Here is a 25,185-nt window from a genome sequence, read left to right on the forward strand (position 1 = left end):
GATCATTGAGTGAGTGAATGCAGGCATCAGTTTTTTTGAAACTTTATTGCCTTCTTTCAATTTTTATGCACGACTGTGAGATCTTATCTTGCGAAATAGTTTCTGTTTTCACATCCTCGGTTTGTTTGCTGATACCGTTGCCTTGGCTGCTTTGTTTCTAGTAATGAGACCTTTGCTGAAACTGCCAGACGCTGCCGCAGGTTCTAGATTAAATCAATGAGAATTCATGTACATGGTGCTGATGTGTGTGTTTGTGTGTGTGTGCGTGTGTGTGTGTGTGTGCGTGTGTGCAGCAGGCTGCAGCAGGGAAGCTCTCAGTGGACGGCTTGCTGCACATGCCCAGCTCTGAGCTGCAGGACACCATGAGAAGACTGAGCTCCAACTCCGAGGACCGCTCCCGTCTCACTGCCGCCCTCTCCTGCCTGAAGAGTGAGACAGGTGGGATTCAGAGAAACTACTGCAATGTCACAGTAGAGCCTTGTTTTGAACATAAAGAGCTCCACAAAAGCGTATCACTGAAAGAAGCAAAGTTTAATAATATATATATATATATATATATATATATATATATATATATATATATATATATATATATATATATATATATATATATACACATATAGAAATATATAAAATAATACTGGGCTACTAGAGTTCAACAATCATATTAAGACAACTACGGCAAATCAGCTCATTACCATCAGAAAAACATTTCAAAAGAAAATGTGTGTTAATATGGAAAAAGAAATACATCAAATTTATCACTATGCGGTACTAGTGTCTTCCAAAAATGTGTCTTTCCCTCAGAAAAGTTATTGTTTTAACTTAAAATTGATGAACAAAGTAAGAAAAAGATGGACGCGACAATATATGGTCAACAATATAATTTTAACAATAATATCTTAAAATTTAAGATGCATTATAAAGTTCCATATTCATTCATAAAGGTCTCATATTCTTCTGAGATTCTCATATTCAAGTTTTAAAAGCTAGATTGTTTGTTAATATCGTAAAAGCTACTGTGAAAACCACATCGATCATGTTTCTGAAAGAACAAAGACCCGATGTGCAGAACGTGTGTTTATCACAGCCGGAGGAAACAGACATAGAATCTTTGAATTTGTTATATTTTTCCAATAAACATGTTTAAAGTCTGCTTGAATGTGTTTCTCTGGCTGCAGGAGATGAATCAGGGCCGGACTGTCTGGATTCACAGCAGGACGGCAGTGTCTTCTCTCCCATCGGCCCCCCTTCCGGCGCCATGAGCCCCCACAAGCTCCTGCAGCCCGCCGTGGTGCACGGCCGCTCCATCTCCATCTCGGTGGTGCCTTGCTCCACCGAGCACAGACCCAGCGTATCCACGGAGGACATGCCCGTCGCCTTCATGGCGGAGCCCGGCAGCCCGCCCAGCATCCGGGCCTTCAGGACGCGCGCCGCCAAGACCTCCAACACGCCGCCGCCGCCGTCACGCAAGCTGCTGCAGCTCCTGCCCAATCTCACGCTCCCCAGGAGCAAGAGCCAGGAGTCCCAGCTGGCGCACCGCGTCGAGGATCCCTCTGCACACAGGTCGGTCGGGCTGGATTGGAGCCGCTTGCACACTGGTTTTGGCCCCCGGGCCTTATGTTTGACACCACTGGGTTACAGGAACGTTCTGGTTATCCTTTCTGTTTTCAGAGCCTACAAGAAGAACAGAGTATTCGCTGCAATTCAGATCAACGGCTACGGGAGCGGCTCTGAGGACGCCGCTCTGAGGTCGCCTCTGACGTCTGGCCGGACTCACAGCTCGTCCGGAGTCCCGGTTCCTCCAGTGACGCCTGCCACCCCCACCCTGCCGGACAGTGAGTCCACACAGCGCACAGCGGGGGGCCAGGCCTCCTTCAGCTCGGTTTGACTTGCTCTCTGCTCGTCACAGGCGTGGCCGTGTACAGGAGCTCCCCACAGACCATGAGGAGGGACATCGGTTTGGCTGTGACACACAGGTCAGACTAATGTTCAGTAATCAACACTGCAGTTTCCCCCTTAACTTCCTGTGAGAGTGTGTGAGTCGGCGCAGATCGGGAGAGAGAGGGAGGCGTGCTTTTGAAGATCCAGGAATTCCAGCAATGCGGAGTGTTCGCTGTGATCTGCCGGATAGCTCGGCAGGCAGAGAGCGTTTTAATCTGGCTGCTCTGACAAAGCAGGGACATAAAAAAACACTGAATAAATAAATGATTGGCCCATTTTAGTCCCCGTTTACATGACAGTCTTTTCAAGTGGAAACAATGTTCTGATTCGTTTTTGTGGTCCGTTTACATGACAACGGTGCTTGGAGTCACTGAAAGTGCAGCTTTTTGAAAAGATGGAACTCTTGGAAAACATTCCGACCCCATCACTGTGGAAACGGAGGAAAGCACAACTTTTAGCACCTTGGCCTTTGTAAATAGTTGTTTTTCTCATGCGTGAGTCGATGGACAAAAGCAGCAACAGCAGCCTCTCAGTCCATATTCTACTGGAGAAATAATCCAATTTCATTTTCTGTCCATATGAATATCCGTGTCCTCCTCATTTTTAATGTTTACTGTGTTCTCTGTTGGCATGTGTGTGCATAGTTTCATTACTAAAACAACCAACAGCACCCACTAGTGGCCCAACATGCAAACTACACTGTATAAACTGACATTGTTTTCAAACCATTGCCATGTAAACACCAAAATTCTGTAAAGGAAAACATATGAAGCGTTGAACTAAAAATAACACATTCTCAGTTTTTTTTCTGCCAAGTTCATTTTCCTATAAATGACAATAAATTTGTTATAATAGAATAAAATTCTCGCTATTGTAATTATCGTTGCCAATGTCAATGAAATATTCTTGCATATCATCACACTCACATTTTTTCAAACAAAGTTTAGGGTCATTCTTATAATTCCAGCTGTTTCTTGCATCTGCTCTGCTGCAGGTTTTCCACTAAGTCCTGGCTCTCGCAGACGTGCCAGGTGTGCTGCAAAAGCATGATGTTCGGTGTCAAGTGTAAACACTGCAAGTAAGAATGCCCCCCCCCCCCCCCGAATCCACCTGCCCTCCGTCTGCCGCCGCCCTGTTTGGAAAAAGGGAAAACCGCTCATGATCTCATCTGTTCGCAGGTTAAAATGCCACAACAAGTGTACCAAAGACGCGCCCTCTTGTCGGATATCGTTTCTCACACGTAAGCGGGATTCGGTTTGCACCAGTGTGTAGGGAGCTTAGCGTTTCATGATTTAGAGCTTAAAAATGTATGTAAATGAGAAATATTTTTTTATTGGGTGAAAAAAGGTAATAAACTCTCATTCACTTCCACAATATGATGAGTATAAAGACTGATAAATATGCCTACGTGATATTTTTTCATTTTTTTTTTTTATCATTTTTTTTAGAAATCAGGTGTAATAAATGGGAATAAGAGAGGATTCTTAAAGGTTTTATTTAGACAAATTGTACAATCATACACGTTAAAGGTTGCAGTGCTTTAACAAAAGATGTAAGTTCAACCTGGTCATTTGTAAAAATCAGTCTGAACAACAGTAAATATGTTGTTTATTATTCAAGGTGACGTGAACTGAACTCATTTCTAATGTGACCTTCAGTGCCGAGGATGCGCAGGGCCGAGTCGGTGCCTTCAGACATCAATAATCGGATTGATCACTCAGCGACGATCCCTCAGCAGTTTGGCACGTTACCCAAAAAACTCCCCAAAAGGGTAAGCAAGCACGCCACCCTGCTGGGTGTCGTGATTTAATGCAGAAGCTGAATTAGGGCAGGGTCGGACACGTGTCCATTTTACACCATGGAGACACAACTCTTTGAGAATTCTCAGAGGAAACGGGCGTTCATGCTTGTTTGAAACTAAACCATCCAGTGTGTGTCAGCAGAAGCCGGCGCCCAGTTTGAGTCATCTGGATTCCAGCAGCAACCCGTCGTCGGCCACCTCCTCCACGCCCTCGTCCCCGGCGCACTTCCAGCAGAGCAACCCACCCAGCGTGAGCACCACGCCTCCCACCAGCAACCCGTCCCCGCTGGCCTCCAGGGACGAGCGCTTCCACTTCCCAGGTCGGCGGCGTTCTGATGATTCTCAGATCTCATACATCTCATTTCAAAGAATTGATTTGAATCGCTTTCTGCTGTGCTGTGAATTCAAAGCAACACGTGATGTGAAGATCTTTACTTTGGGAATTAAAGTAGTTGCTGAGGTCTCCGTGAGCTCATTACTTTACTCTCTCTCCATTCAGCTCATCTGTCAGCATTAACCGGGTGTGTTGTGTTATAAAGTTACTGTTTCCCTAAACTCCTGTTACCAAGTGAGGGAGCAGTGCTTTGTCAGTTTCTGACAAAACACTAGTTTTACAAAACATAACTTATTACCACATTCACCCCTAATCCTAATGACACTGTTTCCGTGTTTGCAGTGTTTTTCTTTCTCTCATATCCACGTTTAACATGTTAACTCACCTTTTTAACTAACCTGCTGTTTGCAGATATGGTCTTGTATCGCTGCTTCTTTTCAGCAGTTTGATAAATACTTCTTTCTAACATCCACATTATACTGTAGAGCATCTTCCTCCAGCTGAGCAAATCAGCCAATAAACTGATCACACAATGCTGGGAGCTCAGATAAAGTGTCAGTTACCGTACAGACACACACCAAAGAGAAACTTCACTGAAAGAAACAAATCAGAATGAATGCCAGAGTTACATTTGCACACTTTAGTAAGAATAAGGGGGCTAGCTTCTTTTCGAGGTTTACTCAACTGTTTTTTTGTCCAGTAACCGGTTGTATTAAATACATTTATTTAGGATACATGGATGACGGGAACACTGAGGTTTTATTTTTTCCACCAGATGTTCCTGCCTCCTCGAACACGGCGCAGCTGGCTGGCAGCCACCACGACTCCGGGTGAGGCAAAATCCCCCTGACAGACATCCACATTCTTTGTTTTTGGTCAACGCTTTTAAGTGTATGTGTGTGTGTGTGAATGTGATTGAAATAGTGCAACTTATTCAAATTTGACACAATTGGACAAATAAACACTAGATTTTTTTAAACAAAATAGTGCCAGATAATGGAGTGTTGTGAAATTAATTAAGTACGTCCCTCTCATCAAAAGCTTGTATCCTCTAAGCAAAAGCCTTATTTAGATATTTTTATTTCATTGGGCGATTATCAGATCAGCAACTCTTCTCAATATACTGCAAATTGTGGCTTCAAATATTCATCAGCTAGCACAATTGAATTCTGTATAGCCTCATACAGAATGAAGTGCCTTCACTCTGCTGGGTTGGTGAAAACTGTCCTTACACTGTTTGTCCACCAGAAGGCGCTCACAGCTCAGAGCTTCACTTGTGAACAAGGAAATAATCTACAGCAGAGGCTCAAACACACAGTCCACAGCCACAGTCTAGTGTCATCTGGAGTGAGCTGAACCGGTGAAATGGCGCTGTGATGATCTTTTAATTTAAACTGTAAAGCTTTTCTTTGTTGTGGCGCAGAGTATAAATGATGAACATGTCTATATTTTCACAAAACCCAAACAATTACTACTGAAAATTACCACAATCTTTATATAGAGTCCAATTTTAATGAAACCTTCTGGTGTGAAATACAGTGAAATATCCAAAAAGCTTCTTAAGCTGCTCCATTCTGCATGTTTTAACAAACTCAGTGGTCGGCGGCTGTTGTGTTGTCAGTTCCTCTTAGGAAATTTCTTTTAAAAAATCCATGTTTTATTTAAGATCTTTACAATTTGTGCTTGGTGGTTTGGGCGGCTCGGTTCGAGCCTCTTGCGGGCCGGTTTTGGCCCACTGGCCTTATGTTTGACACCCCTGATAGGGAGTGGAAAGTTAAGTGTGTGGCCCATGGCTACTAATAAAATCGATAGATCCCACAGCACGGAAATTCCCTTGGCACAGCAGCGAAAGACAAAAAACAATCCTTACCCTGTGAATGAAAGGGCTTGTTAATCTAGGTAGGGATTAAGGAGAGATGTAGAAATTGACATGCAGCCTTTTTTTTTTTAAAAAAAAAAAGTCCTTTGAGCAGCTCAGCTCATTCACAGGAAATATATGAAGTTCACCTCCTCACTTTACTCCTGTGATATACAGTATGTAAAAGAGGAAATAAAAAGAGAGAACAAACAGTGGAACAAAAAACTCCTTTGTGTTCATCTGTCGACATTTTCACCCAGACCGAGGAAGTTATGGTTTCCTTTTCAGAGCGTTGCAAGTGACAGCCAATGAGACGCAGCAGACGACAGAGGAACAGAGGGTGGTGAGTGTACACACACACACACACACACACACACACACACACACACACACACACACACACACACACACACACACACAATGATCAGATTAAAGGAGAAGTGAAACTCCACTTTGTCGCAAGAATCTTCTCTTACAGGAATTTTGTTCCTCTGTGTTTTAATGAGCTATTTTTGAAACAATCACTGACATTTTGTGCTGTGTGAAGCTGTAAAATACTGTCAGTGGCCGAGAGTCCGTCACATTGACAGATTCACTCAGATTTTATTTCCTCAATGATCGCAGCTGCAATGCAAACCGAAAGCACTTATTTTTTAGTTTTTCCATTCAAAGCTCAGGACTCCTGGGAGTCATACAGAAACCTGAGCTACAGGCCGAACCATATTTCGTGACGAGGGTTTAATACTACACCAGCATGCGATTAACCGACTGGTACAGATTACTGAAGCTTCTGCCCACAAAATGTCAAAACTCAGGTCTGCTTTTTAGAGGAACTCTGAGAAGTGTCTGCATTTATCCTCATGGGTGGATAAATGACAGGCAGCCGATACAGAGCTAGCAGACACTGCGTGTCACAGTTTGCATGAACGACAAATGAACATTTACGTCTTGATGTTTGTCTTTTGTTAAATTTCTATCTTTGTGAGATTTTATCAACTGCATATTTATACTAAAAGAAAGGCTTAAAAAATGTCTGTTTATGTTGGATTATTATTATCAGGGGTGACTCTGAACTGTAAAACTGGGAATCATTCTTCTCTGGAGCGAACTGTTGTTGTGAATGTCTACATCAGTAGAGCTCTGAAGCCTTTTGACATTATTAATTAGTGAATAAAGCAAAATAAATGATATTTTGACTTGTAACAAGAAGTTGTAGAGTTACTGTCTGATTTGTGGGAGCCTGGCGCTGCAGGGACACTTTCATTTTGTTTCTGTTATTTTCCTCCACTAGACGAGTGCAGAGGAGGACGACCCCACCGACGGCGTGGAAGCAACGGACGGAAGTGACCGAAATAAAGACTTTCCCGCCGAGGAGTACGACGAGGACAGTTTAGAGGACCTTCCCTCCTCTATATGCCGCCGTGAGACCTCGGGCCGCTCCGGGGGCTTCATCGCTCGGAAAGCGAGCCAGACCAGCGTCTACCTGCAGGAGTGGGACATCCCGTACGAGCAGCTGCAGCTGGGGGAGCTCATCGGCAAGGCGAGGACCGAAACGCCAAGCTTCCGTCGCTTCTGGAGATGTGGCTTCTGTAGACTTACTCTAAACCTGACTACTTTGTGCTTCCTGTTCAGGGTCGCTGGGGAAAGGTGCATAAAGGCCGCTGGCATGGCGAGGTGGCGATCCGCCTGCTGGAGATCGACGGCACCAACCAGGATCACCTGAAGGTCTTCAAGAAGGAGGTGATGAACTACAGGCAGACCCGGCACGAGAACGTGGTGCTGTTCATGGGCGCCTGCATGGCCCCGCCTCACCTCGCCATCATCACCAGGTACAGAAGTCTTCCTCTCCTGTTTGATGGGATGGAGGAATTTTGAACAGCAGTTTGACTTTTATTACTGTGTTTCCTCTGCAGTTTCTGTAAAGGTTTGACCCTTTACACGGTTGTCAGAGAAAGAGGTCACATGCTTGACATCAATAAAATCAGACAGATTGCGCAGGAGATCGTAAAGGTGAGAGTTATATGTTAAAGTTTGAATACATTGTTTACGGCTCACACTCCTTGACAATCATAGTAAACCTTTACTCACTGAAATATCCTGATTCAGCAAATCTGGCTCTGTTACAGGGAATGGGTTATCTGCACGCAAAGGGCATCATCCACAAAGATCTGAAGTCCAAGAACGTGTTTTATGACGCCAACAAGGTGGTCATCACCGACTTCGGCCTGTTCGGGATGTCTGGAGTGGTGGAGGTGGGCAGGTAGGGGTGAGGTTATGGATCGGGGTGTAAGAGTGAGTTTCTGTCTTTTGGTTCTCATGGCTCCTTCACCCTGCAGAAGAAAGAATGTGGTGCGGATACCACGAGGCTGGATCTGCTACCTCGCCCCAGAAATCATTCACAAGATGAGTCCCGAAGTCGACGAGGACCAGCTGCCCTTCTCCAAAGCCGCAGACGTTTATGCGTTCGGGTATTGACTGATTTATTGATAAATAGGTATAAATAACAGAGATTTGGAACTGATTGGTTCTACAGTGATCTTTTGTGTCGCTCTGTCGTTTCCAGCACCATCTGGTATGAGCTGCAGGTCGGAGACTGGCCGATCACCAACCAGCCCGAGGAGGCGAAGATCTGGCTGGTGGGCAGCAACGAGGGCATCAAGAGGGTCCTGGCTGAGGCCAACCTGGGCAAAGAGGTCACGGTGAGTCTGAAGGCAGAGAACAGACTCTGGAGCAAAGACAGGGAGCTGATCACACCTGAAACAAGCCTGTCTCCAAATTCAACTTCAATCCAATTTCCACAAGTATCCCTGTTTATTTGAGGCAGATTGTCTGTGTGCCACATATTGAAGTGGGGTTGTGCTCATTTTGGTGTTGTTTGCTATATCCCAACAAAATATCTGAACTTCACCATAGAGCTAATTTGACAGGCAGTAGTGAAATGGAGTGAATGAAGTGAAATTCTGCTATAGTTAGTGGATGTGAAAAAACCCTTCTTCATATAGCTGAGGGTAGCAAAACTGCAGAAGGTATAATCTACACGTGTACATGGTCACGTGTTCCAGAAACAATAATGTGTGATGTTGATTTAACAACAGTCGTTCCTTAAAGGACAATTTAAAGAAGCAAACAAAGACGGCAACGCGCCACTAGCAGACTCACAACCTGACCTTAAAAAAAAACATGCAGTAGCATTGCAGCTGATTTCTACGCTGCAATTAAGGATAAAAGTAAAAGCAATGAGATGCTTAAAATTAAAAAGAATCTTGTAAGTGCAACAGATCAACAGTGGGCCTAACCCACTAAAATGTTGCAAAGCTAAAACCCAAGTAAACTTGACATGGCTCACAGTGTTTGTATGGATCACGTACCTGGATGAGCCTATGCTAATAGATTCATTTACAACACACAGTGTGATTCACCACCTCTGAAAATGTTTGCTTTGTTCATGACTGTCAGTTTTTGAAGTATTTGAACAGGAGCAGCAGATCAGCCCAGCATTCAGCAGACAAGCTGCTGATGTTGTGGTGTGAAACATTTCCTCAGCTGCCCCCCCCCCACACCTTTGACTTTTATTTATGGACTTATTTTCCAATAGTTTATGTGTAGGTACCTTTCTGAATGATCATCTCCAAGATTTGTCTCTTTATTTTTCAAATTTGGATTTCTTTGTGGTGACAGTGATGACCCAGAGGTTAGACTTTTTGTTTCCACAACGTCTCAAAGGAAAATGCATTGCTTTTGCATTTTTGTTTGAGAAAACGTTTAGAAAAATGTTTCTTTACATGGAAACATCAGAATCACGGAAAATGTACACAGCATGTCGCTCTGGAAACGGCTTGAAATTCCAAAGTCCAACGCAGCTGGAATCAAACAGTGCATTGTGGGTCTCCCTGTGTCATGTATCTGTACCGTTGTCTCATTGGCCACAGGAGATCCTGTCCTCCTGCTGGTCGCCCGAGGCGGACGGCAGGCCCACTTTCACCCAGCTGACCGACATGCTGGAGAGACTTCCCAAACTCAACCGCAGGCTGTCCCACCCCGGACACTTCTGGAAGACGTACGTATCGTAGGAAGAGACGCGCACTCATCCCCCCTAGTGAAGCAGCCTGCTTCGTTCACAGCAGCATGTCCGGGTAGCAGAGTGTATGACGAGCTCAAAGGACTAATCCCACCTCCAGAAAAAAAAAGAGGAAATGCTGTAAATAGTGTTTTGTAAAGAATGTGAATGAAGATGTTCTGCTGGGAATTAACTAATATAAAAGACCTTTTATTTCTATTTCACCGCGGTTGTTGATTTTTAGGTTATAACGTTTTAAGATGGAGTTTCACACCTGTCAGTTTGCAGTCTGCTCTCTCTTGTTTCAGAGTTTCACCTCTCATTTTTTTTTTCCTCTTCCTCCATGACTTCCTGTCCTGGTGCCTCCTGCTCCACCTCTGCCTGTCCTGTTCTCCTTCCTCCTGATCTCCCTGGGCTCCTTTGGATCTTTGCATCTTTGCCTCAATTCTGTGTGTCTGCTCGTTTTCCACCGTTCCTGCCCCCCTGATTGCCTCCTCCCCCCCTTCCTCCCGGTGAAGGCCGTGGGATCTCCACCATCATCATTACCACCAGGATCAGTGCCTGAGAGATCACTGCCATCAGGGTTTACATGCACCCTGTCCATACGAGTACAAATACAGCAGCTGAGGCGCGCCGGTGCTCCTTCACGCTTTATTTGTGTCGGATCCAGCAGACGCTCCGTGTTTTTACTTGGTGTTGACATGTGATCTGTCCCTGAGTGCATCAGGGTGTCTAAAGTATGCAGCTTTCTGCTTACCCTCACAAGCACATCGCAGCGTTTGGTGCAGGTCACCAGACTCACAGAACAACAGCTTTAGATCGAACGTTTGCCAATTTTAGCCTATTTTTAGATTTTTCAATCATAAATTATGAGATCATCATGTAGGTCAGTTTTACTCTTTTCAACAGATTTTTTTTACATAAAAAATTAGGTCTTTGGATATTTCAAGTGTTTTAATTCTCCATTTTTATATATCTGAAGGAGTGTCCGGTAAAGGGTTAACTGGAGTTTGAATGTTGTGCCTGAACCTGCTTGAGTTTTCAAATGGTAGATTCCACTGTTTCAGCAAACCCCAAAGCACTTTATAATGCCAGTTTGAGTTGATTGAATGTTAACAAGATGCTGCCATCTGTTTTAAAGTACATAGTTCCATCTGTAGGAGATCTAAGATGAAGCCTTTTGCCAATAGGACTGAATCATTTTCCAGGACGAACCCTGCATTCATTCATTCTGTTGAGCGTGATACATGCTTATCATCAATGCTTCCAAAAGTTGTGGCATTAGTAGATTTACGTTCACTCTCACCTCTAGATAAAGATCTCAGACTCACTGAAGTCACACAGCAAAGCCAAACTTCGATGGAAATACAGAGAACAGCAAGTCACTTCAAACTGAAAGTGTTTCCACTTTCTGGATGAGGTTCCCACAAACTTCAAATGGTACAAAGATAATGCTGGAGAGGCAGAAAACATCCTCCTGTTATTTCTCACACTCAATCCTTCCATCTTCTAAACCAGTGCAGCAGATAAAAGACTTTTTTCAGGTGGATCGTTTAAAAATGGCAGCCATCTTGAATTCTAGGTGGCCAGCATATTTTTTTCAAAACAAGTCACCCCTTGGGAGTATTTGTGGCAAGTTTGGTGCTTGCGTCACATTTTGAGCGATAGTTTCACCTATCTGTTGCACGACCACCTCGGTTGTGGAGGATATGAGTCAGTTTCAGTTCAAAGGCCAGCAGCTCATCAAACAACACATCGGAACGCCGATAGGAGTTTTTGAATGATCTCACACCACACACACGTCTTTCAGCCACAAATTTGTGAACCTCTGAGTCAGATTGAGATTAACTTTGTTTCTTTTTTTTTACGAGATAATCCAGATTACTAGTCAACATCAGGTGTAAATGCAGTGTGAAGCTGTGTCTGAACTGGGCCGGTACTCTTTACAGCAGAACACTGGTACGTTTGACCTGCCGTCACAGTGAAGACATGTCCTTGTGAGTGTGTGTGAGTGTGTGTCAACTGTTGTTTTTCTCCTTCATGAAACCACTTGTGAAAGCTCTTTTTCATTATTAAAACTGCACCAAGATAACACAGAATGTTCAAACTGAGAGGAAACATTTGGGATAAGTGCAACGAACTTGCTAAAAGAGCATAAAAAAAAAAAACACATCTGAACTTTTCACACAGTTCGATGCTCTTTGATACTCCCTGACTAAAACCTTTCAGATGGATGCACATTTATGAAAAGCTGGATCCAAACTGCTGCACTTTGGACAGCGTTGGCGTTACGCGAGTATTGCACAGTACTCTGTGTCACATGTCACCTTTTCAGGTGATCACATATATAGGTGAAAGGCGAGGTTCCTCCCAGAGTGCAGTGAGGCAGGAGAACTGCAAGCAGCAGTTATGTTGCCATGTAAAACTAAAAAAGTTGTGATTTTGTTGCGTGTGTGTGTGTGAGTGTCTTTTTGCATTGAATCTTATTAGTGAACTGAAAGTGGCTGCTTTGGGTGTGTTTTGTGCATCCTCGGGCAGGATGTAACGTACACCCACTGAACATGTCTGAATGTATCAGGTTTTACCTGCACACTGAAACTCCATCAAGCAGTAATGCTTTTTTTTTTTTTTTTTTTTTTTAATTAAAGGAACAAAAAGCTATTGCAATAGCTGTAAATACAGTTTAGTGCTGCAGGTTGTGTGAATGTTTGGATTTCAAGGCTTTACAGCTGGTACTTCACTTCATATTTATGTGTGGAAACTGCTGTTGGTGATTTTTGTTTCTTTTTCCTTCCTTTTTTCCGGGGGGAGGGGAATGACCTGTAGATTGTTTTGTACAACGTGTAAGATTTCAGTCTGAACCGCTGAAAACATTAAAAATAATCCCAAATTGATGCGGTCTGGTGTCGTCTCTTTAATGCGTCTCGCAGCATCACAGCATGATGCTTCCACCACCATGCTTCATCAGTAAGAAGGCCTTCGACAGATGGTGTCAACGAAGACTCTTTTGTAAAGCCTCAATATGAGCAGACAGAGTGAACAGTTAAAGAGGAAAAGTAAACACTTGTCAAATTTCAGGCCTTTAAAATTCACCATAATTAAAAAAAAAAAAAAGCTTCAGATTTCATGCAAACCTGGCACGGACTTGCAATAATACTGTAATTGTTAACATGTATGTTCTGTCAAAACTGGCTGTGAGATGGCTCTGCCTCCCATCCCCCATCAGGAAGGAGAAAGACCAGGTAAATTCAGTCACCTGACTGAGGCCCCTGGCCAGCTGGGTGGAGAGGAGACCTGTCTTGCAGCCTTCCTGCATGGAGCAGCAGACAGCTCAGAGGAGGACACAGAACACAATCTGGTAATGATCAGAAAAGTGTTCTTGTCTGGACTGAACAAGTGCAAAAGAATTCATCAGCCTGGATGGACAGCCGGTAAGAGCTGCGGAACAGTGGCTGTTTGAATATCTCCACTGGCTGCAGGGAGACATGCTTGCGTTGAGGAGTGCCTGGGACTTTCCAGCTGTGAAGAAGAACTTTAAGTTCTGTTTTGTTTTTTGGGACCCCCTTGAAAAAGAGATGGTTCATCTCAAGGGGCTATCCTTAAATAAATAAATAAAAAAATAAGTTTAATGTGTTGTGAGGAAAAGCATTTATTTCTGGATTCATTTGCTACTTTAAACTGTTAAGTAAGTTTAATATTTAGAATCTACCTTGGGTACCATTTAACTGGTTGTCTTGCACAATTGAAGGTAGATTCCCTTCCTGTTAATGTGGAGTTTAAATCTTATTTGCCATCATTAAAGCATTAACAGTAATATGAACCGCACTGAATCAGCAGCATGTTAATGGTTCACTTTAAAATCAGTAAAAGTTGGAAGTGAATTAAATAAGTCATTCAGTCTGTAATAATGGAGCCAGATATTTTCACTTCCGCTTCTGGTTTCCTGCAACTCCTGTACATTTTTTTTTACAGTGTTAAGCTGAGAAAGCTTCATGCTGCAGGATCTCTCCATGCAGAGTCACAGATCAGACTGACTCTGATCTGTTTGAGAGTTTGGGTTTCGTTTCAGCTTTCCTCCCATTGTTGTGAACTTTCCTCTCCATTCTGTCAGATGAGTCACTCTGTGGAAACACAAGCAGATTTTCACCAGGTTCCAGATGTGGGACGTTTTCCAGCAAACCTCATTTCTCCTTCCTGAATCACTCTGTGCTGCTTCAGGATCATTTTTTTTAACATCTCACATCCATGTTCCCATGTAATGTTTACATCCAAGACCAATACTAACACTAATGCTTATTGGTAATAAATGATGATGATAATAATGACAATAACTCAGTGTCTTGTAGCTTTTTTGCCATCCTTCATTTTTGTTCGTTTTTTGTTTGTTTTTATTCAATTTAGTTGATAATATCAACAATTACTCAGCATTTGATGTCTCTGGCACATTATTTATTTATGTATTTATTTATAGTAGTAGTAATAGTTGCAATATAGTAATAATAATGATGTCATTGTACATGATTAAGTTTTAAAACGGTAACACCAGAAAAAGCATTATTGGATTTGTGTGTAACATAATGTTTATTTATTTTTTTGATATTTGATACTGAGAAGCACTTAGGAATTAAAACATGCATTTAGGTGATCAGTTCAAAATGTTTTTCTGCATTTTTCTGCACATTAATTCTTTATAACCCCCCCTCGTCCCGCCCCTCCTCAAACGCCTATTCTAGTTCATGAAAGACTATAAACGTTTTTAAATATTTTTTACACACTTGTTATATGTGAAACAACATAGCTGATCATGCAAATGTGTGTGGATTTTTGAATATTCATTTGAATTTTTTATATATATAATTTTTCAAAAGTTTGTGTGCATTCATTATTTTAAACATTTTAGTAGAAAATAAACCCACCTGGAGCACGATTAGTGAGTCAGAAATACATTTCTGCACATTATCTGGTCTGAGCTGGTGACTGAGATGTCCTGAAGTGAACTGGAGTCGGAGCAGGATGTGGTTTCCAGCTGGTCAGACAGACCAACGTTCACAGCACGTTGTTTATTTACCCAACAGGAAGCAGGGAAAACCGTTCCACTGCCTCTGTTCGCCCTGCATGTCAAAGAGGATCTTCAGTGGGCCGACCAGAAACTCCAAATATATGCGTGTTATTTAAAAACCTGATATTATTTAAAAACATTTTTAAGAAAAATAAGTACAATTTTATTATTCTGTCTTTTTTTTTTATCAGTATTTTACATTGTTAATATAGCAGAAAGGTATTTGCAGATGATGCCATTTGTCTTTTAATTGTGTTGCATCCAAAGCAAGTTCACCTCTCAGTTTTTCATAGTTATACTTTTTTTGAGTTCCTTGGGTTCCAGACAGCACTTTAATGTCGTACTGTCATTAAACCGCAATGCTTTTCAGTTATCTTCAGTGTTTGGAGATTTAAACAACGCAGGAAAGACAGAATGTGAGAGAAAGAGAGGAGGGGAGCGGGTGAGGAAAGGAAGAAGAAGAAGGTCCATCACAGCAACCACGGGGACCGCAGACCACATGTTGAACAACAACAACACACACGCGCGCTTCCGCGCGCACTCACACACACACGCACACTTCGCTCCGCCTTTAGTGAAATCGAAACTTAACGGAATCTGATAAAAAAAAAAGGACTCGGAAGGAAAATCGGGTCATTAGAACTCAGACCAGGATCCTCCACCCTGATCCGGCTCCTCACACCCCGCAGACCCCGCAGACCCCGCAGCTCTCTGGACCATGGCTTTCAACCAGACTCCGTTTTATAACCCGGTAAGCGAGAGAGAGAGAGAGAGAGAGAGAGAACCGTTACTCTGCAGCGGGGAGGGGGTCCAGCTTCGTCCGGGACAAACGGAGCCTTCAGGACCTCTGCCGCTCTTTGCGGTTAGAATCCGGTTAGAATCAGATTAGACTCGAGTCAGAATCCGTCTCTGTTGCTTCCGGTCTGGTGACCGTTTGGAACGACTTGACGAGTCTTGCTCGCTATTGATACTGTATTATTGATATTCAACTATCTGTGAAAAAAACTGTTGAGTATTAACGCCAAACTAATGATTCTAGAAAGTATGGATAATAAACCATTAATACTAAGTTTAGATTCCATGTTTGATAGTTTTGGGATTGATGATCATGTTAAAATATTTATGTGTATTAGGGCTGCGTTGATAATAATTTAACATGCAGCTTACTGCATACTGTCAAGTGCTGCAAAAATGATGAAATTTGCATTAAATTACACTTTCATAAATACCAATTCTAATAATGAATGTTATTTTTCCTGCGCCTAATTTACAGTAGCTATTTTATAACGACACCATTTTAGTCAATGAAGTGATCAGTATTTTCAGACAGTCATCTTGAACTCACATCACACGGAAACACGAGCTGTTTTCTGCAGAGGTCAAAGTTCTTACTCTAATCAAGTTTTTAAGCTTCATTCACATGAAATTACTGATGCTTGTATATTATTGAAGAATAAAAAGTGCCAAAATAGCAGTTTATGTATAATATAACTATCGAATTTGGGGGGGGGGGTAATGTTAAGTTTAGTAGTAGTAAAGAGGTAGTATGTTTAGTAGGTTTTCTACCTGTTGCACTGAGTGTAACGTTTCATACTACACATTTCATTATGCCAGAGTTTACATTTCCAAATGAATTGGATGACAAGGTTAATGGCCATGTTTTTAGATAAAATCTTAGCATCCTTTTGTCTGCGTTAAACGATCACTCACTTCAATGTGGTTTAGATTTCACTTTGATCTTTTTTTCCAAATATAAATTAGAATGAATTTTCAGTTTGGTAAGTTAAACTATAAAACCGTGCCACTTGGTCTAGAAGACTGACATCAAGAAAACCGAGCACAACCTCTACTCCCAATCTGCTTTAAGATTGTCTTCATTTAGGAACAGCAAAATGTCTGTTTCTCTTGTAGTAGAATTCAGGTTTTATAAATAGAGACTACGTCCAACCATGTGGGCTTTGGGGCTCTGTTGGGTGAAAAACATGGAAACCTGCCAACACTGATAAAACCATCACAAACTTCCTCATCTGAAGAGTAAAGCAGATTTATGGAGGTGTGTTAGGGACACCTGTATTTGAATTATATTGTTCAAATATAATTGTGTGATGTTAGATAGTTCATTTCTCCTTTGAACAATCCATCCATCCCGTCTGTGGTTTCTGTGGTCAGATGGTTGACGTGCCATAAACACAATGTCCCATCCTTCTCTGGAGTAGTTGATGAATGAAGTTTCACATTTCAGTAGCTTTTTCCTCTCAGTGGTTTTCTTCTGTGGTGAACTGCAGGTAAAATAAAGCAGATGTAGCGGATTATAGGATGTGGGAAGAGTAAACGGTAACATAGATATTGCTGGTGGATTAAGTGAACAGAGTTTGGGTCAGTAGTGAGCAGACTGCAGTTCAGGGTCAGACCAAAAAGCCTGAGGTGACATATCACTCAGTTTGATTCAGTAATGGTGGAAACTCCTTCCTTTGTGTGTTTCTGCCCTGCTGCTCCATGAAAATGATGATTGGCTAAAATGTAGGTCAAAGGCTTGAAGTGAACACTTTCAGTCGTAGTTACAAACAGGAAGTGCAGTGGGCGCGTCAGTGAAGGGTTTTGAGGCGAGAGAAAAGCAGTGAGAGAGAAAAAAACTCAGTTTTTTGCAGATAGTCTGACGGTGAAACTAGTTAAACCCGTTCAGTTGTGTACATTCTTGCTCTGCTTGTTAATGTATTCGGCAGAATAGCTGAAGCGCTACTGCCCTGAACTGTGTTGACAGCGGATCATATTTCACTTAATTCTCTCAATATTACATGAGTCAAAAGCTCCAAATGGCCAAAATGACTAAAAGCAAACTGCTTCGCTTCTGAAATGCTGCCTGCTTTTCACACATGTGAATGTGTTCGATAAAAGAGAAAGAGAAACAGAGCGCCGAGGTGCCTGGTGAAAACTGGGTCCAGGAAGAAAAAGAGCTCTTTGAGTTCCAGTTTATATTTCAACGTTTCAAGTGAAAACGCATCATTTTCAAAGTGACAAGGCGTCCAGCACAAAGATTTAAAATCCACTTCAATTCAGTTCGACTTTTACCTACTCAAGGTTGAATTATTTCACTCACATTTCAGCTACGTGAGGTTTTCCTGTCTAGGGATAAAAATATCTCATTTGAAAGTGACACCACATTGTGCAAGAACTTCACTAGCTATGAAGTTTCAACCACTCAGTTAAGACATCCTTTTTATGTGCTTGCTTCAGAGAATTTTTCTGTTTACATGATGTTTTGAAAATTACATGCCATCAGAAGAAGCGCTGAAAAGTTAGCATGCCAGGCCATGAGTCGGCATTATTGGTTGATTGTGTAATGTAACTACACACACATGCATGCAGCAAATATCATGCTATGAACAGTGTGAACATTTATGTGGACAAGCAACAAAGTTGAATTGTGATTCTCAACTATAAAACTACCAAGTCCCCGTAGAACACGGACTGGAAGTCACGATACTCTGAAGTCTTCCATTGTCAGTATTGTCAATCTACTGTGGCATGCATGCACAGTAAAATGAAATGGAATCAACGACACTAAAGGCAGAAATAGAGTTTGGATGACACAGAAGCATGTGATGGATACATGTTGCATGTTAATCAAAATGTGTGTTTTCAGCCAATCCCGTTCACCGGATCGATCCAGGGCGGCCTGCAGGAGGGGAAGTCTATCAGCATCAGTGGACGAGTCCAGCATGGCGTCGACAGGTCAGAGGACACAACCAGTGGTGCCGCAGGAGAGGATACATTTCTTAAAGGAGTGGAAGATGGGACCTCATTTCCAGAGTCTTTTTGAGTACTGTGGTGCTTCTGTTGTCACTAATGTTTGATGTCGCGTGTCGCCATGCTGCAGGTTTCATGTGAACTTACAGTGCGGCTCCGCGCCTGGGACAGACATCGCGCTCCACGTTAACCCGCGTTACGATAGCCACCCTTACGTGGTCACCAACACCTTCCAGAACGGCCGCTGGGGCACCGAGGAGAGGAAGCAAAACTCGCCCTTCCATCGTGGCTCTCCTTTCACCCTGCTCATCACAGTGTCCCGTGATTCCTACCAGGTCTGTGGAACCGCATCTCCTCAAAACCTGGAAAACAGTCTTCCTTCTAATCAATCCCCATTTAATCCCGTTCATGTCCCCAAATGACCGGGGCTTTTAGGTCACGTGAAAGTCAGATTCAAAAATTTTCATGATTGAAGAGTCACATTGATAGCCAGCGTGTTGGAGCTATAGTCTGAAGTTAAAACGGGGCGTCGTATCAAACAAACTCTTGTGTCATAATTAGTCCTTCATGTTACCTTTGGTGATAACTTCACTCGTTTTTCTCTTCCAGCTGATCGTGAACGGCTCCCACTTTATGGATTACAGGCATCGTATCCCATTTCAAAGGGTGGACACCATCGCAGTTGGCGGGGTGGTGGAGATTTCCAACATTGCCTTTCAAAGCCCAGCGGTAAGGGTGCTAGTAGTTTTATTGACTGTGATTACTTGTCAAGTTTTTGATAATCCTGAAGGGCTTGAACAGATCAATATATACAGAGTGTAAAAAAATCCAAAGTGAAAGGCTTCTCTTCTTGTTTGTCATTCCCTCCTCAGTTTGGCTTTCCAGCTCAGCCCGGATTCCCTTCACAGCCTTCATTTCCGTCTCATCCCGGATTCCCAGGTCATCCCGGATTTCCAGCACAACCTGGTTTTCCAGGGATGCCTGGATTTCCTGCACAACCTGGTTTTCCAGGGCAGCCTGGATTTCCCGCACAACCTGGTTTTCCAGGGCAGCCTGGATTTCCAGCACAGCCTGGATTTCCTGCTGCAGCTCCTGTGAGTATCAGAGGAATAAAACCGCTGCACTAAATAATGCTCAGTCTTTACAGACATGAAGCTTTTACCAGTTTGTAGATTCATGAAAGGACAATTGGACAATTTCCAGGAAAATTAACACCAATGCACAATGGCTTGTTTTGGATTAAAAAAAAAATGAATTGAAGTAAAAAGCAAATTGAAGTTTAATTATTTCTGGAGGAGCATGACTAATGGTTTCCACTGCATATCTTTTAAACTGTGTCAGAGCAAAAATATGTGAGTGGATCCATGTCAAACAAGGAAGAACTCAGAGAGCACATACCTTCGTCTGGTGTGATTATGATCTGGAGCTCTTTGAAAATATCATTTGTTCTTCCTTGTTCTGTTTCCCTTCCATTTAAAGGAAAAAAAAAGAAAATCTTACACAGTTTTATGAATTATCCTATTGACAAACCCACCGACAATCCAACCAACCAACCAACCAACCAGCCAAAAACCTGACAAACCAAACAATCAACCAACCAACCATCCACCCAGCCAGCCAAAGAGCCAAAAACCTGATAAACCAACCAACTCACCACCCAGCCAACCAACTAACCAACCAACCAAGCAATCAACCATCCAACCAGCCCACAACCTGATATACCAACCAATTAGATAACCAACCAACCAACCAACCAACCAGCCAGCCAAAAACCTGATAAACCAACCAACTAACCACCCAACCAGCCAAGCAACCAAACAACTGACCATCCAACCAGCCAAAAACCTGATCAACCAATCAACCAACCAACCAACCAACCAACCAACCAATCAACAATCCAACCAGCCAAGAAACCAGCCAGCTACCAAACCAATCAAGCAAGCAACCAATCAACAAACCAAAAACTCGATAAACCAACCAGTCGACCAACCAACCAACCAACTGACCGACTGATTAACAAGTCGACAGCAATAAAACCATGTCGTCCCTGGTGGATAAGCTGTTTGCTACAACATCATCATGAGAGAATCATGATGATATTATAATTAAAATGAAAAAGAAAACAAAACACACTGACCAATTCAAAGTGGCAGATCGATCAGCTGTTGTGCACCTGTTGAGCTCACAGGAAGTTTCGCTTTTATAGTTTGTAAAACATGTTTAAATGAAAGAAAAACACTGTTATTAAATTAAAAGTTAGTAAACAAATAGGTTTGTCAGAAGAAACAAGAGTGTTACAGTGGTAGGTGTAAGTCTGTGTGAGTGAAGCTGTGTTTCTCTATGGACTGGTCACGTGTCCACATCTGTACTCTTGCTTGCCGGGATTTGCTCCAGTCTCCTGCGAATGGTTAGATAACGAGTTTTATGTTTCCATTTCTCTGCAGGTGGTTCCTTACAAGAGTCCCATCAGTGGAGGATTCAGACGGGGCAGGACCATCACGATCCAGGGATCTGTGCACCCTAATGCCAAAAGGTCTCACTTCATTATCACTTAGACACAAACTAGTTCACACATTGAACCTGGTGGCGGCGTAAACCAAACTCAGGACGTGATGATCAAACAGATTGAACAAGAGTTAGAAAATTCAGCAACTTCAGATGGAATATCAGTTTGTGCGTTCTGTACAGGTCAGAACCAGATACAATCATGAACATTGGAAACATTTTCAGACATTGTAATTTTCATTAATATGTCAGCCTCAGCTCTTCCTTGTATTTAATCCAATCTAGGAACACTTCACTGGTTTTCCATATTCATGAATGCAACTTACTTAACATAATGTGTGTTTTTTGGTTCATCCTCTTTTTAGATTGAGATAGAAGTGTAGTAACATTTACTGCATAATATACCTTTGTACATTATTGAACTGAAGCACTGCCACAGTTAAATAAAGTGGGACAACCAATCAAATAACTAACCCGACTATTGGGTCAGTGTTCTGTAGCCTTGCTCATAGTCAATAAATGGTAATGTTTAAAAGAAGAGTCTTAAAATTTGGACTTTGAACCCTTCCATTCTCAGTGAGGACTCAGCCTCTCTGTGGTCACATGCAGTCGAGTCATCAAACTTTTGACTTCTGCAAATTAAAATTGACACTGGAAATCAAACTGTAATCCCAGCTTTCGCAATAGTGATCTTGCCAATCACCTGACCGCATGAACCGCTGACCAGCCCATCAGTGCTTGCAGCTCATCCTCTGTGCGGTACAGTCACAAGCTGGAGTGTGTTGAGACCACGCCAGAGAAGAAGAGTCTCCCAGAAGTAAAGATCTACATTCGACAACAAAATTTGCCTAAAAACTGTGGAACAGTATCGGAATACTGTCTGAAACTGTGTAAACCTGTTTACACAACTCAAGAATCTGGAAAGTCTCAGTGCAAGGACAAGATCAAAGGTCAATATTGGATGTTAATAATATTTAAACCATCTGATGCAATGCATCACCTGTAATGTTCAATCATACAAATGATTAATTTCCTCCTCTGACAATTTTTTTTGAAACGTGTGGCTGAAGTCAGACTAGAAATGACTTTTCATGCTACTCTCAGCATCTAGTATGAAGATTATCATTCATGACTAAACTATATGGGTTTCTGAGAAGTGTGCATCCAGTTCTCTCTGTCACTTTTGAAGAACATGTTCTGCTTCCTTCTCAGGTTCTGTGTGAATCTCAGCCACTCCTCTGGCATCGCTCTGCATTACAACCCGCGCTTCGACGAGAACACGGTGGTCCGAAACACCAAGCAGCGGGGCAACTGGGGCTCCGAGGAGCGCGGCGGCGGGATGCCCTTCTACCAAGGACAACCTTTTACAGTACGCCTGCAAACAGATCACTCACTACTGGATCACATAGTCACATGATCCCTGATCACAGGATCAGTGATCACTGGATTAAACCCACTTCACCACTTGATTGGATGAAAAAAAAAAAAAAAAAAAAAAAAGAAATCCAACAGATATCGTAAAAGTAACACTTTTACAGTCTTGTGTCAATATGTGCATACTGCACTGCACCATAAATGCAAAACCTTATGCAATGCAATAACTTATTTTATCTTTAAATCAGCTTCAACCTTCAGGTTACAGTTTAACATATATTGCAAAAACACTTCAGATATTATCAGTGCTGACTTTGTTCTAAAGTAAAGAACTAGAAATAGGAAACGTTAGTTTTCTTTTTTTAGTTAGCTTTATTGATACGTACAATAAATGTATAAAAAACACACATTTACGAGAAAAGGGTACAATTATGAATTAGCAACCAACATTTTTTTAAAGTATGAGGTCAATAAATATGGTTTTGTTTTGAACTTGACTGTAAAATTCTGGCAGATAGATCAAATCCAACAGTAGATTGTCGGATTTTGGCGCCCCCTGGTGGTGCTAGAGGTTTTCGTTGCACTCGTCTTGCCTGATAATGACGGAGCTGTGTCTGTTCCAGCTGGTGATCACCTGTGAGCACCACTCCTTCAAGATCGTGGTCAACGGGATGCAGACTCACGAGTACCGGCACCGCTTCACTCAGCTGCAAAGCATCACGTCTCTGGAGATCGAAGGCGACGTCTCCCTTACCTCCGTGAGCGTGTAGCGATCCGGGACCGGGCCACGACCACGCCCAGTCCATCTGGTTCACTGCTTGTTTAACTGCAGTTATTCATTCTCATTTTTATGACATATTACATTATCTGGAAATAGCTAAAATCCTCCTGTTACGATCAGCTTGAGAATAAAGTTCAGCTGGACTTTCTCCAACATGTCTGTTGTGTTTAATATTTTCCTAATCTTGCAGAAAAATGAGCTTTTACAACATTAAAAAAAAAAAAAAAAACTAAATTGAACCAGAACCCCCAAAATTTCATTACAGCATTCAGTGATTCTCCTCTCCTCTGAACATTCATTGGAACCCTTTAGAATTTATGTTTACTGAGACGAAGCCTCAAAGCTCAGTTTGATCCTCGAGAAAACCCCCCTAACCTTCCCAGGTTAACCTACCAGGGCTGAGCTTCTCTAAACTTCATATTCCTGACAATAATGAAAAAATGAAGCCATGTGACTGATGCCATTATCAAAACACAGAACAAATCCATACATGCAAAGGTCAAACCTACAGCTGCAGCCCGTCGTTAAAGGTCACGCATATTGATGTAAAAGCTCTCACTTCACCTTCATTACTTCTGTCTGGTTAAAACTGGCTGAAAAGTTGTGAAAATTCTCTGAATTTTAAATGTCATGAAGAACTTGTGACATGTGGATGACTGATAAAGTCACTTCCACATGACTTCTGGATGACAGTGGTTTAACTTTCATGAGTATTTCTCACCTGACCTTGTCTTTCTGTCGAGTTTAAGCAATTCACATATTGTGTTTTTAATTTCTAATTCAACTTATTTTAATGCAGGAACAAATACAGTCAATTTTCATCCTCATCTGGAGCAGACCAGCGAGCTGTAAACTGTAGGATGATAACTTTTATAGACACATTTTTGGAGACTGACCATGTTTCCCTTAGTTTTAGTACTAAATTGTGTGGATTAGGCTGTTTCATCAGTGAAGTTTCCTCTCATCCCTCATCTACCTGCTGTGGTCTGAGAGTCACACTGTGAGCCATCACACATAAATTAGAAACTGATTTTCTTCATCAAAATATTCCAGTCAATGTCTTCTTATTTTTGCTCCTTCGTGGTTTTCCTGTGGCTCCAATTAAACATCCGACATTGTGGTTTTTGACCTTGAGTCATATGTTTGACACCACTGAAGAAAAAAAAAATCTTTTATTCATCAGCAAAATACATTTTCCGAGAAATATTTAAGTAAAAGAAACATTACATTTGGCTGACCGCTCTTGCAGCTTTAATCACTGAGTCACATGACGTTCGGCCGTCCAGATATTAGATGGTGAGTAACGTGAAAATCTACAGGAAGTAAAAATATTGCACACCATACTGAGAAACTGGATCATCTGTCAATCAAACTCCTGATCATCCCCTGCAGTAGCGGCGAGGAACCGAAAGGTGGCAGCAGTCACATACTGAGAGATGATCCATGTTTCTGAGCAGAGTTCTGAACACACGTGAGAGTCAATGATGTTCTTTATATTGACTGGAAAAGTTAATTTTCTAACTTTTCCACTGGATTTGTACTGCTGTATTGAAAATGTCTTATTTATCAGAATCCAATGAAACAGACTTCAATGCCTTCACATTATGGTACAGATTATTTTTTGACACAGGTCAATATTATACATATTCAGAATGTATAAATAGTCAAAACTACTTTATGACTACACATTTTCTCAGTTTTACAATACTTATTTTTGTTGAAACC

General features: G+C 42.1%; 2 protein-coding genes across 10 annotated transcripts in view; both read left to right on the top strand.

Moving 5' to 3' along the window:
- LOC115400199 (kinase suppressor of Ras 1-like) overlaps positions 1 to 12,888 on the top strand; it is a 46,427-nt gene extending 33,539 nt beyond the window's left edge. For 4 of the 9 annotated variants that reach the window (XM_030107912.1, XM_030107914.1, XM_030107919.1 and 1 more), the window contains 18 exons: positions 294 to 438; positions 1,182 to 1,566; positions 1,675 to 1,838; positions 1,913 to 1,979; positions 2,939 to 3,022; positions 3,123 to 3,184; positions 3,603 to 3,715; positions 3,888 to 4,065; positions 4,855 to 4,909; positions 6,226 to 6,280; positions 7,229 to 7,477; positions 7,570 to 7,766; positions 7,851 to 7,947; positions 8,064 to 8,197; positions 8,274 to 8,405; positions 8,501 to 8,636; positions 9,867 to 9,994; positions 10,513 to 12,888. In XM_030107912.1, the coding sequence (XP_029963772.1) occupies positions 294 to 438; positions 1,182 to 1,566; positions 1,675 to 1,838; positions 1,913 to 1,979; positions 2,939 to 3,022; positions 3,123 to 3,184; positions 3,603 to 3,715; positions 3,888 to 4,065; positions 4,855 to 4,909; positions 6,226 to 6,280; positions 7,229 to 7,477; positions 7,570 to 7,766; positions 7,851 to 7,947; positions 8,064 to 8,197; positions 8,274 to 8,405; positions 8,501 to 8,636; positions 9,867 to 9,994; positions 10,513 to 10,621 (2,490 nt within the window). In that variant the 3' untranslated portion in view covers positions 10,622 to 12,888. Of the gene's footprint in view, positions 1 to 293; positions 439 to 1,181; positions 1,567 to 1,674; positions 1,839 to 1,912; positions 1,980 to 2,938; positions 3,023 to 3,122; positions 3,185 to 3,602; positions 3,716 to 3,887; positions 4,066 to 4,854; positions 4,910 to 6,225; positions 6,281 to 7,228; positions 7,478 to 7,569; positions 7,767 to 7,850; positions 7,948 to 8,063; positions 8,198 to 8,273; positions 8,406 to 8,500; positions 8,637 to 9,866 lie in introns of all 9 variants that reach the window. The other 5 variants (XM_030107913.1, XM_030107916.1, XM_030107920.1 and 2 more) reach the window with 2 other exon arrangements.
- A 2,761-nt stretch (positions 12,889 to 15,649) lies between these two features.
- LOC115401130 (galectin-9-like) lies at positions 15,650 to 23,608 on the top strand. Its single transcript, XM_030109319.1, has 8 exons — positions 15,650 to 15,804; positions 18,697 to 18,785; positions 18,931 to 19,135; positions 19,410 to 19,529; positions 19,673 to 19,894; positions 21,245 to 21,333; positions 22,518 to 22,674; positions 23,303 to 23,608. Exons 1-8 carry the CDS (start codon positions 15,772 to 15,774, stop codon positions 23,447 to 23,449), a joined length of 1,062 nt encoding a protein of 353 aa, XP_029965179.1. The 5' UTR covers positions 15,650 to 15,771; the 3' UTR covers positions 23,450 to 23,608.
- The last annotated feature ends 1,577 nt before the right edge of the window (positions 23,609 to 25,185 follow it).

Source organism: Salarias fasciatus, chromosome 14, assembly GCF_902148845.1.
Source record: "Salarias fasciatus chromosome 14, fSalaFa1.1, whole genome shotgun sequence".
NCBI classification, from domain to species: domain Eukaryota; kingdom Metazoa; phylum Chordata; class Actinopteri; order Blenniiformes; family Blenniidae; genus Salarias; species Salarias fasciatus.

Bases quoted from the DNA above. Each gene is read 5' to 3' on its own strand.
- LOC115401130 (XM_030109319.1), top strand. From the start codon at position 15,772: ATGGCTTTCAACCAGACTCCGTTTTATAACCCG. The intron at 19,136-19,409 runs GTCTGTGGAACC...TTTCTCTTCCAG, and splicing joins TGTCCCGTGATTCCTACCAG to CTGATCGTGAACGGCTCCCA. The intron at 21,334-22,517 runs GTCTCACTTCAT...CTTCCTTCTCAG, and splicing joins GTGCACCCTAATGCCAAAAG to GTTCTGTGTGAATCTCAGCC.